At 35.5% G+C, this 13,435-nt stretch overlaps 1 protein-coding gene across 2 annotated transcripts in view; it reads right to left on the reverse strand.

Annotated features, from left to right (window-relative positions):
* Positions 1-13,435, reverse strand: part of MAP3K5 (mitogen-activated protein kinase kinase kinase 5) — a 213,382-nt gene that overhangs the window by 88,364 nt on the left and 111,583 nt on the right. For both annotated transcript variants that reach the window (XM_079938911.1, XM_079938910.1), the window contains exons 8-9: positions 6,123-6,235; positions 321-480 (exon numbers count right to left, since the gene is read on the reverse strand). In XM_079938911.1, coding sequence (XP_079795037.1) covers positions 321-480; positions 6,123-6,235 — 273 coding nt within the window. The remainder of the gene's footprint in view (positions 1-320; positions 481-6,122; positions 6,236-13,435) is intronic.

Genomic DNA, 13,435 nt, shown 5'->3' on the forward strand with positions numbered 1-13,435 from the left:
GAGTTGCAGGTATAAAATTCGAGGCCTTTGCATGATTCAAGTGGGTGACCCTGCCCAACCTAGGCTAGCAGGTTGGTCAGTGTGATGGAAAAGCTAAGCTTGGTGGCTGGTGGACATACCTGTGTCCAAAGCCATCAGAACCTACATATAACACATTTTATTTACGAGCATCAATCACTTTTTCCTCTAGATTCTGCATTTTATTCTCTAAGCAAATAAAATCCCCCAATTGTCAGTTCAACAGATTTAACAATTTAGAAACAAGTGATAGGAGCTTTTATCAAAAATAACTATACGAACACCTAACAATTTACTATTACCATGCAGGTGTCTTCAGTTTAAAAAGCTTTTCAGATGCTTGAATGACTCTCAAGTGGTCATTGGCCAGGACACTTGCTCCCAGGAAAAATCCAACTTCCCAGTAGCTCTGGAGCTTTTCCAAGTTTCCCTTTTTACCAAGAAGGCTACTGAGCTTCACCCCTAGAAGATGAAAAGGAAGAATAACTTTACAACACATGGCAGGCAGGCAGAGCTGACGTTTTATTAAAAAGCAAAACTAAGCTTTCATTCCTCCTTTCAGATTAAAATAGTTTTGTTAAGTTTCTGATTCTAAAAACGGCTTAAGTTCACTGTAAAAAAAAAAAAAAAAAGAAAAAAAAAAAGCAGACTAATCAGAAAGGTACACAGAAGCAAGTGAAAATTTCCCTCAATTTGAAAACCACAAAATAACTGTCAGTGTCACACTGATGTACATCGTTCTAGAATTTTTATATATGCATATATGCATAAGTTAAAAGGTGATAACACTCAACCTCTTGCTGTGTAACCTCCTTCTTTCCCTTACTATATCATGGATTCTTAAATTACTTGAAAGGGAAATATACAGAAATTCTATCCATCAGGTGAAGTATAAATGTATACAGTACATATAGTTTACAAGAGTAAAATGTTATAATAATTACGCGAAAACACTTATACACTTACAAAGTTAAAGAAATAAGGAAACTGACAAATAACACTGTCTTGAATACTGTGGCTTTGTAACAATCAGGTCATGTAAATCCTCCAACTTTGTTCTTTTTTAACATTGTTTTGTTACTTCTGGGTTCTTTCCATTTCATTCTAACTTTTTATCTCTACTCTGCCTTGTATTATTTTTGCATTTGGAAGGATTTGTTTGCTTAAAAATATATATATCTCCGTAGAATTGCCACTAACATCCATAACATATGACAGGAAAGTTACTAAATGTCAGGAAAGTTATCTGAGATTTGGGAGTAAGGTAAAAATGTGGAACATGTCATTTCAATATCATATGGAGGCATAAGGCCACTCGAGGACTGTCTAGGGAAAGTGTAGCTAAGTTCATCTCACTATTTATTAACGATCTTAGAGAAGTTTACCTGTTAACTTGTATAATATGTTTTTGTTCAGGAGAGATGTAAATAATTTCTGCCTAGTTAAACAGTGAATCCCTAAGATTTATAAACTGTTGGACATAAACAAGCTTTTTAAAACAATCAAACTCGGATATCTGATTCTAACATTTCTTTCTTCAATTATGAATACCCTAGCCTTCTTAAATAAACTTTAAACGGGACATAGCCTCTTACTGTTTCCACGTTAACTGAATTAAATAGAGTAATATTTTATATTTTCTGAGAGTCATAAATTTACCTTTTTTGAAAATTATACTTTAACAAAACAAAACAACCTTTAAAAACCTTTATGCTGGGCCTCCCTGGTGGCGCAGTGGTTGAGAGTCCGCCTGCTGATGCAGGGGACACGGGTTCGTGCCCCAGTCTGGGAAGATCCCACATGTCATGGAGGGGCTGGGCCCGTGAGCCATGGCCGCTGAGCCTGCGCGTCCGGAGCCTGTGCTCCGCAACGGCAGAGGCCACAACAGTGAAAGGCCCGCATACCGCAAAAAAACAAAACAAAGAAAACCCCACAAACTTTATGCTGCTTTTTATCATATAATTCCACTTAAGCCAAGAAACTTTTAGGAAAAAGTCCATCTGGGAATTCTTCACATTTTGAGATGATAAATTAAAAAGAACGGCTTTGCCACCTTAAAATTTCATGAGATGAGAAAAATTACACATGTGTATGCAACAACATCCATGATCTCCTATCTGGACATAAAAAATACAACAAATACAAATGGAAGAAGAAAGTGCAGGGGGGAAATCAGACATTAAAAATATGTGTCTCAACCTCAGTTGAAAATGAATTCTCTTTTTTGTGTCATACTTGGGAACAATGAATGCAGAACTGATCTAGTGCCAAACCATTTAAACATTTAAATAGGGACTATGAAAGTGTTTAATAGTAAAATTACAACATTAGTTTTAAAATAAAATTTCAGGTTTATTCATGCTTCCCAGAAGTTCATTCTATGAGGGTGATATTAACGTTAGCCTTGGCATAAATCTGTCACATGATTGTTACCCTAAGCCATTCAGCATTCAGACAAAATTTTATTTTTAAATGGCAAATAGTATTTTAGTATATGGATGGATCATTTTAATTTCCCCAAATGCAGATGGTGGCTGCTTTTTATTACTATAAACATTCTTATACACGTCGCTTTGTGCACTTGTTCGATTACTTCTTTGTAATAAAGTCCTAAACCTGGACTTGTTAGGGACAGAAGGTATGCCCATTTTAAGTGCTGATATTACGGACACTATCATGTCCTTTCATCTTTGCCAATATGATGGAGGAAAAACGAAACATTGTCTTTTTAAACCACTTATTTCACATTCACCATATCAGGTGGCACACATCCAGCCATCCCACCATTAGGGATGCTGGTTGGATCACTGACAGCTGGATCCCTCGAGGGAATATATACAATGAATTGTATGGGAACGTTTGTTCCTTTGTTATTAACAAGCAATCTGTGGGTGAGCTTTGGTATCATGTAAATATGGCAAATTACAATTTAAAAAAATAAGCATCTTAATGGTTTTAGTTCTAATTGATGATCCTTGTCAGAATCATTATTTTAATATCACTAGCATTATCAACTTTATCATTCCTTCTACTTTATTAGCTAGCATTCTTTTGAAGAATACATTCTCCTGAAGAATATACAGTTAGTATGTAGCATGTCTTAAGAAGAGCTTTACCTCCTCAACTGGATGAACTATAGTATCCCTTTAAGAGGAATTTTAAATTTTGAATTTTTTTCCTTATAATTTTCAATTTTCTAAGAATTTGGTCACTTCCATAGATGGCAAGTGAGTTGTTTTGTGGTTGGTGACGCGTTTTGTTTTAGTTTTGATTTCTTTTTCTTGATTATCCTTTTAGACTCATGGATTTTTATATTCAGTAATACAAATTTTATTTTAATAGCTCCCTGAAAATAAGATTCAAATAGTGGTTTGTCTCAATTCCAATCACACTGTTCTTTTATTACATCATCATCTCATAAAGTGTCTCATGGTTGAAAAATTCCACAGAAGATGGGAGAATCATCTTTTATTTAGCTCAAGTTTGAATATTAATTTTAAGACTTGTGAAGCTGAAAAAAGGATAAAGATGTAAGAAGCGGTTCTGTGTTTTTAAATCCTAGTTCTAAACAGTACAAACATCAGTGATTATTCAAAAACTGGGAAATTAAAACACAGATCATTAAGCAATTAGTCACAACCTCAAACAAACACACAACTAGAATTAAGAGTCTTTGGGCAACAGATTATGACAGCTAAGAACTGTTCTTACATTAGAGTTCTTAAAGTGAAGATGATACGTTTGGAAAGCCTCAGATTTAGTGATCTTCTTATGACATCTTAATCTTTAATTGCTTATCCTTTATGAATAAATCAAATTTCAAAATACATCTAAAGAAAAGATTTTATAAATTAAAGTCTGATTACTATCAGAACTCAGGAACTCAGAATAATTTGTATATTTGCAGGGGACCAATAAAAAAAAAGTGGGAGAAGATATAAATTACTAAAAATTTTGATTAAAAAGAGAATGCAACTTATATTTTTAAATATGCCAGATATGTTATCAATCTTTTTTTATTATATACTATTACTAATAAAATTATTATATTAAAATATTCATTTATTTAGTCAAACTATTTTCCTTGAAAATCCCTTTAACTCTATTTTACCATATAAATATTAACTTTAGGTCAACCTATGTTGATTAGCATAATTGGTGATTGAGTAGAATCTAAATTAGTGAGTTTTAATTGCCTTTTAGTTTTTAAGGACATATAATTTAGAGTGTATATCACAGTATTTTAGAAGCCTAAAACTTAGCTCTTATGGGAACTAAAAATTTATCGTCAAGTCAGATTTTAAGTCTGTGTATGTTTTGCAATTTCCAAAATTAAAAATTCAACTTCATATGCTTTCAAATGTTTGTTCAACATGTATTATGAATCAGCTCTTCCTGGAAAAAATTGAAGTGTGTTTCCTTTACAAAGTTACATTAATCACAGTTCCTCAAACCTCAGAGTGCTGACCACCCTTTTTCTTTCCCCCAGCTTTTGAAAGGTATAATTGACATAGCATTGTGTAAGTTTAAGGTGTACAATGTGTTGATTCGATACACTTATATCTGGCAAAATGATCACACTGTAGCCTTAGCTCACACCTCCAACATGTCATATAATTTCCACTTCTTTTTTGTGGTGAGAACATTTAAGATCTACTGACCATTTTAATCTACATTTAACTTAAAAATGAGAATTTAGAATAGGTACATTTCAAACCACTATGTTACTGCTCTACTTACACATGCAAATCAGTGTCAAATTCTGTGATGATCTGCAGGCTTCAACCTCAAGTTCAAGAACAGAGCAATACAAATCATTTTTAGATCACTGATGCATAAGGAGTTTTGGCTAGTGTAGAGTTTTTAAAATAACCTTAGATGCAGAATTTTATTATAATTATAATTTAATTATAATAAATAATTATTTATAATAAAATAATTATATTTATGAAAAGTGTATATTTTACTGATTTCATTTTCCAACTAAAAATATTATTTCAAATAAAACTTTGTGCATTGAATACCACTGCAATCCAGCAGCAACAACCATTGTATCATTCTTTTAGTCTGCGTCTTTTAAAACATACTTAATACTCAAACTTTACTTGCCTCAAAGATTTCCCAGAACATCATATAAGGCCATTTTATTAGTCTTTCCCAAATAATGTAAAAAAAAAGTCCAGGGCTCATTTTTTCTTATGACAAATTAAACAAAACATTTCTCCAGTTAAAAATCTTAAAGGAAAAGTTTCTTCTACAATTCATAGCTTAACTAAGATAAATTTTTTTCCTCTACGAAAAATATGGTAAACTATTTCTATGTCTGTAGTAAAAACTCCTGCAAGAGTTGTAAAGGGTCTCTGAAAGAGAGGGGTTACACACTCAAAAGAGAGCAAAATCTGATTACCTTAGATAGTATTCAATATCTAGAACCTTAAAAAATGTTATCAAAGCCAGAACCAAGGAAATCACACAGAATTTGTTCACTGAGTTATCCTAATCTTCAAAAATTCCAAAGAAGGGTCAGCATATGAGACAATGTCCACTGATAAAAGGGAAAAAAGCACATTCTATCAATGGCTACAATTCAGAGATGGTCTCTGAGGAGACCAGTCACTGCCAAGACTGCCATCTGCTTGACCTGTTGTTCTAGGGGTTTGGGAGGCTCCACCTCCAACAAAACTGAAATCATACGGGCAAGTGTACAAGAAACAGAAACAGGAAATATCAGAGTTTCCTTCCTCCCTTTCTTTCTTTCTTTCTTTCAGCCCCAGGAAAGCAAAATCAATCTAAGATAGCAAACTTCCCTGATGTTCCACAAAACACTATCTTATTTGGCAGTTGAGGGCTGAATGCAGAGCCCATATTTTTAATTAGTTTGAGCTGGAATTAAAAATATCAGGTAAAATAAACTAAAAACTGAATTACAACCCAATGTCAGGATTTTGCACAACAATATGAAACATTAAATAAGGAGATGTAATTTGTTTTTTAGGAAGTCAGATGGGACAGAAAGCAAAGGGACTATCTATCAAAGATTCTTTTTCTTTGTATCGTTGGGTACAGTTTCTTGATTTCCATGGAAAGCGTCAAGCTGTAATTACCAACTTTTCGGAGCTCAAAGGAAGATTCGAACTGGTGCCCAGATGCCAGGAGGAGGACCGCATAATTAATTCCTGACTGTAGTGTTGGCTCAGATTCAAATGCCTTTTTGAACCTATAAAAAAAACACACACACACACAAATGTACGAGTTTACTTTTTCAGTCATGAAAGTTTGAGTTTGCAATAGCTTCTGTTTGCATAACTCCAAGGCCTGAGCAAGTAAAAATATTCCACGGCTTTCACCCCAGAATCTAGTGTGCTATTAGGATTTAATGCTTAAGTGACTATATACCCTCACCCTCAGCAACATGGCATTCCCCTCACTTAACTCAGCCTCGTCATAGCATCTCCAGTCTTTAAAAAAATCCTCTCTTCAAAGTCTTCCAGAAATGTGAGAGAGCGTGTGTGTGTGCGTAAACATGTGTAAACAGTGAAAATTTAAAGATAAGAACCCTGTACATATTTTAAGTAGTTTTTAAAAGATTCAAAAATACACAAAGCAAAAAATATATATATATATATATACACAAAACAATGAGGAAGATGATTTATGTAACATACTGAAACAATCACTTCCATAAGAGTGATATAGAAATGCAATAAAGAATGTCAGTTGCAGTAAGAAATTAAGGAAAACAGAGATTGTGCCTGTGCATACTAATTTTGGCTCAAAGAGAATGAGAACACTTTTCTGAATATGCATGAAACTGAATATCAACCTTTAAAAACGTTTCACAATTTGAGAAGACTTCAGTGTTTGTACATCCCCTGTATTTTCAAGGTAACACTTCCTAGGTTCCATTCAAGGGTCTCCTCACATACGTCATTTAACAGGCAACAATATTCAATATTATTTCATTTAAGAGCATGAAGAAGAACAAAATTAAAATAAATGCCCTAGTGACTAATAGAAACTGAGCCAAACATGAAAAATGAAATAGCTATTTAAAAAAATCAGATCAAGGAAAATATAAAGACTAAATACCTAATGAATAACCATTTAATGATACAAAAAAAAGGATACCTAGGGAAAAACACATTAAAATTCCAAGACAGAGGCATTCTTATTAAAATCATTAACTGTGAAACTGAAAGGTGTGAATTGCCAAAATGGCAGCCCCCACAATAATGTACATTAGAGTATATTCTTGGCTTTTATATACACCTGAAGTGTTCCATAATTTAAAATGGTAAGGTAAACTTCAGAAGAAAAGTACATCTTTTCTGAATATTGAGAATCATGTGCCCTTTTTAAGGGTCTTACTTTTTAAGCAAAAAAAGTGTCTCTGAAAGGAAACAAAACTCAAATAACCATTAATCTTAACTAGTTGGCTCGAATAGTTATATACGTGAAACAAGAAAAAAATATTTCTAACTGCATCACTGTTGCTGATTAAAAAGCATTTTTATCTCTCCAGAAGTACAGATGTTTCCCAAATCTAAAATGGAAAAAGCATGTACCCAGACTGCTGATATCCAAAGCAGGTCATATCAAGGAAAGACATGATTTGTAAGTCTTAGACTCATGTAAGACCCAAAGGTCTTTGTGTTTGTTCAGAGGCAAGTAGAAGGTCCCAGCAAAAAAAGATATAGGAGAAGAGAGGAGTTAATACCTTTCTTTCTACCAATACTTTATAGTTTCCACAAATTCATATCAAGATACATAATATTTTTCAACAAATACATTCTTTCATTTCTCCTGAAAGAAAAGAACATGGAAGAGTTCTCTTCAACATATTCAAAGGAAGATGCAGAAAGCAAGATAACACCAAATCAACCAATAAATATTGACTAAGTGCTCCCTATGTGTCAAACTAACCAAAATGAAAAATTGGGCTTATAGCTGTTTTTCTGTTACCATGAACAATACATTTAAGAATATTTTAACCAAAATATAGATGCAATAAATTAATAATTTACACTTTTTATGGCTCACAGAACTCCATAATAATAAGCTGGGTATCGAGGAGAAAGTCTTAAGGAAGTGGAAATTCTCACACACTGTAAAAGTACATTAGTATAGTATCTCTCAGCAGAAATTTGCCAATATCTATCAAAAATTGTAAAATATTAAAAAAAGCAATGCATACCTATTGACACAAGATTTCCATATCTATGGGTTTATACTAAGAAAAAACATTAAATATGTAATCAGAAATTTGGTTACAAGAATATTTGTTACAACATGAAACAGTACTTCCTAAGTTTTCCACAATATTATAAAATGGAATATGGAATAAAATGTATTCCGAATGTTGGAAAGCTATGTAACTGTTTAAATTAGAAGAATAGTCAATGTCAGGGGAAAACCTGAGTTTCCAGGTAAGATATAATAGTCTACTTGGGAGCCATCACTCGTGCTACAACAACTAGGTGGGAAAAAGGATACACATCAAAAACATATTTTTATAGATGCTGGAGATCTATGGAAGCAACAGCACAACAAAATCACTGAAATAAAATTCCGAACAGGGACGTGTCCTACCAAGGAGAGCTGAATTGCTTTTGTCACTATAGGGGCATTTGCTGATTCCAACCATAATATTAAGCATAGGCTTGGCACAGGCAGAGAAACTCTACCTATTTGAAACGCTACCAGGGAAAAGAGAAACAAGTGGATTTCCTGATAGTTGCATGGGCTGGCATGACAGGGTGAAACCTGGAGGAACCGCAAATGTGCAGCCGGTTTTCTCGACAGGACATTTGTTGAATGCTGGCTATATGAGCAGTTGGGGATGAGGTATGGCTGGAATGGCAGTGAAATATGAAGTCCAGCAGTACTTAGGAGTGAAGTGTTACTTGAGGGAGAGGCTGCAACAAATAGATGGCAATCTCCTCCAAAGTCTGGAGCTGTATAAGAGAATAAGCAGTCAAACTCAAAACCCCAAAGGGCAGTTATAAAATCTTCCACAGTACTTAAGGGATAAGAAGATAGAACCCTGCTTGGCTCTCAATCAAAAGCTGAGGGCGGTCACATCCAGGAAGCAGGAACAAAACAGAGACAGACAGGGTCAAATAAAACTGAAACCCAGGATGGCGGAGTAGAAGGACGTACTCTCACTCCCTCTTGTGAGAACAGCAGAATCATAACTAGCTGCTGGACAATCATCTACAGGAAGACACTGGAACTCACCAAAAAAGATACCTCAAATCCAAAGACAAAGGAGAAGCCACAATGAGACAGCAGGAGGGGCGCAATCACAGTAAGATCAAATCCCATAACTGCTGGGTGGGTGACTCACAGACTGGAGAACACTTATACCACAGAAGTCCACCACTGGAGTGAAGGCACCCCAACCTGGGGCTCCAGCAACGGGAAGAGAAATTCCTAGAGAATCAGACTTTGAAGGTTACTGGGATTTGACTGCAGGACTTCAACAGGACTGGGGGAAACAGAGACTCCACTCTTGGAGGGCACACACAAAGTAGTGTGTGCATCGGGACCCAGGGGAAGGAGCAGTGACCCCAGGGGAGACTGAACCAGACCTACATGCTAGTGTTGGAGGGTCTCCTGCAGAGGAGTGGGGTGGCTGTGGCTCACCATGGGGAGAAGAACACTGGCAGCAGAAGGTCTGGGAAGTACTCCTTGGCGTGAGCCCCCCCAGAGTGTACCATTAGCCCCATCAAAGAGCCCAGGTAGGCTCCAGTGTTGGGTCGTCTCAGGCCAAACAACCAACAGGGAGGGAACCCAGCCCCACCCATCAGCAGTCAAGCGGATTAAAGTTTTACTGAGCTCTGCCCACCAGAGCAACAGCCAGCTCTACCCACCACCAGTCCCTCCCGTCAGGAAACTTGCACAAGCCTCTTAGGTAGCCTCATCCACCAGAGGGCAGGCAGCAGAAGCAAGAACTACAATCCTGCAGCCTGTGGAACAAAAACCACATTCACAGAAAGATAGACAAGATGAAAAGGCAGAGGGCTATGTATCAGATGAATGAACAAGATAAAACCCCAGAAAAACAGCTAAATAAAGTGGAGACAGGCAACCTTCCAGAAAAAGAATTCAGAATAATGATAGTGAAGATGATCCAGGACCTCGGAAAAAGAATGAAGGCAAAGATTGAGAAGATGCAAGAAATGTTGAACAAACACCTAGAAGAATTAAAGAACAAACAAACAGAGATGAACAATACAATAACTGAAATGAAAAATACACTAGAAGGAATCAATAGCAGACTACTTGAGGCAGAAGAACCGATAAGTGACCTGTAAGACAGAACAGTGGAATTCACTGTTGCGGAACAGAATAAAGAAAAAAGAATGAAAAGAAATGAAACAGCCGATGAGACCTCTGGGACAACATTAAATGCAACAACATTTGCATTATAGGGGTCCCAGAAGGAGAACAGAGAGAGGAAGGACCCAAGAAAAAGGCTGAAGAGATTACAGTTGAAAACTTCCCTAACATGGGAAATGAAATAGCCAACCAAGTCCAGGAAGTGCAGAGAGTCCCATACAGGATAAACCCAAGGAGAAACATACCGAGACACATAGTAATCAAATTGGGAAAAATTAAAGACAAAGAAGAATTATTGAAACCATCAAGGGAAAAATGACAAATAACATACAAGGGAACTCCCATAAGGTTAACAGCTGATTTCTCAGCAGAAACTCTACAAGCCAGAAGGGAGTGGCATGATATACGTAAAGTGATTAAAGGGAAGAACCTACAACCAAGATTACTCTACCCAGCAAGGATCTCATTCAGATTCGATGGAGATATCAAAAGCTTTACAGACAAGCAAAAGCTCAGAGAATTCAGCCCACCAAACCAGCTCTACAGCAAATGCTGAAGGAACTTCTCTCACTGGGAAACACAAGAGAAGAAAAGGACCTACGAAACCAAACCCAAAACAATTTAGAAAATGGTAATAGGAGCATACATATCGATAATTACCTTAAACGTGAATGGATTAAACGCTCCAACCAAAGACACAGGCTTGCTGAATGGATACAAAAACAAGACCCATATATATGCTGTCCACAAGAGACCCACTTCAGACCTAGGGACACATTCAGACTGAAAGTGAGGGGATGGAAAAAGATATTCCATGCAAATGAAAATCAAAAGAAAGCTGGAGTAGCAACACTCATATCAGAAAAAATAGATGTTAAAATAAAGAATGTTGCAAGAGACAAGGAAGGACACTACATAATGATCAAGGGATCAATCCAAGAAGAAGATGTAACAATTATAAATATATATGCACCCAACATAGGAGCACCTCAATATATAAGGCAACTGTTAACAGCTATAAAAGAGGAAATTGACAGTAACACAATAATAGTGGGGGACTTTTAACACCAAACTTACACCAATGGACAGATTATCCAAAATGAAAATAAATAAGGAAACAGAAGCTTTAAATGACACAATAAACAGGATAGATTTAATTGATATATTTATAGGACATTGCATCCAAAAACAGCAGTTTACACTTTCTTCTTAAGTGCTCACAGAACATTCTCCAGGATAGATCACATCTTGGGTCACAAATCAAGCCTCAGTAAATTTAAGAAAACTGAAATCATATCAAGCATCTTATCTGACCACAACACTATGAGATTAGAAATGAATAACAGGGAAAAAAACATAAAAAATACAAACACACGGAGGCTAAACAATACGTTACTAAATAACCAAGATCACTGAACAAATCAAAGAGGAAATCAAAAAATACCTAGAGACAAATGACAATGAAAACACGACGATCCAAAACCTATGGGATGCAGCAAAAGCAGTTCTAAGAGGGAAGTTTATAGCTATACAAGCCTACCTCAAGAAACAAGAAAAATCTCAAATAAACAATCTAACCTCACACCTAAAGGAACTAGAGAAAGAAGAACAAACAAAACCCAAAGTTAGCAGAAGGAAAGAAATCATAAAGATCAGAGCAGAAATAAATGAAATAGAAACAAAGAAAACAATAGCAAAGATGAATAAAACTAAAAACTGGTTCTTTGAGAAGATAAACAAAATTGATAAACCATTAGCCACACTCATCAAGAAAAAGAGGGAGAGGACTCAAATCAATAAAATTAGAAATTAAAAAGGAGAAGTTACAACAGATACAGCAGAAATACAAAGCATCCTAAGACTACTATAAGCAACTCTATGCCAATAAAAAGGACAACCTAGAAGAAATGGACAAATTCTTAGAAAGGTATAACCTTCCAAGACTGAACCAGGAAGAAATAGAAAGTATGAACAGACCAATCACAAGTAATGAAATTGAAACTGTGATTAAAAATCTTCCAACAAACAAAAGTCCAGGACCAGATGGCTTCACAGGTGAATACTATAAAACATTTAGAAAAGAGCTAATACCCATCCTTCTCAAATTCTTCCAAAAAAATGTGGAGGAAGGAACACTCCCAAACTCATTCTATGAGGCCACCATTACCCTGATACCAAAACCAGACAAAGATACTACAAAAAAAGAAAATTACAGACCAATATCACTGATGAATATAGATGCAAAAATCCTCAACAAAATACTAGCAAACAGAACCCAACAACACATTAAAAGGATCATAAACCACGATCAAGTGGGATTTATCCCAAGGATGCAAGGATTTTTCAATATACGCAAATCAATCAATGTGATACACCATATTAACAAATTTAAGAATAAAAATCATATGATCATATCAACAGATGCAGAAAAAGCTTCTGACAAAATTCAACACCCATTTTTGATAAAAACTATCCAGAAAGTGAGCATAGAGGGAACCTACCTCAACATAATACAGGCCATATATGACAAACCCACAGCAAACATCATTCTCAATGGTGAAAAACTGAAAGCATTTCCTCTAAGATCAGGAACAGGACAAGGATGTCCACTCTCACCACTAATATTCAACATAGTTTTGGAGGTCCTAGCCACAGCAATCAGAGAAGAAAAAGGAATAAAAGGAATCCAAATTGGAAAAGAAGAAGTAAAACTGTCACTGTTTGCAGATGACATGATAGTATACATAGAGAATCCTAAAGATGCCACCAGAAAACTACTAGAGCTAATCAATGAATTTGATAAAGTTGCAGGATACAAAATTAATGCACAGAAATCTCTTGCATTCCTATACACTAACGATGAAAAATCTGAAAGAGAAATTAAGGAAACACTCTCATGTACCACTGCAACAAAAAGGATAAAATACCTAGGAATAAACCTACCTAGGGAGACAAAAGACCTGTAAGCAGAAAACTATAAACATTGATGAAAGAAATTAAAGATGATACCAACAGATGGAGAGATATACCATGTTCTTGGATTGGAACAGTCAATATTGTGAAAATGACTATACTA

Source organism: Stenella coeruleoalba (assembly GCF_951394435.1).
Source record: "Stenella coeruleoalba genome assembly, chromosome: 12".
Classification (NCBI taxonomy): domain Eukaryota; kingdom Metazoa; phylum Chordata; class Mammalia; order Artiodactyla; family Delphinidae; genus Stenella; species Stenella coeruleoalba.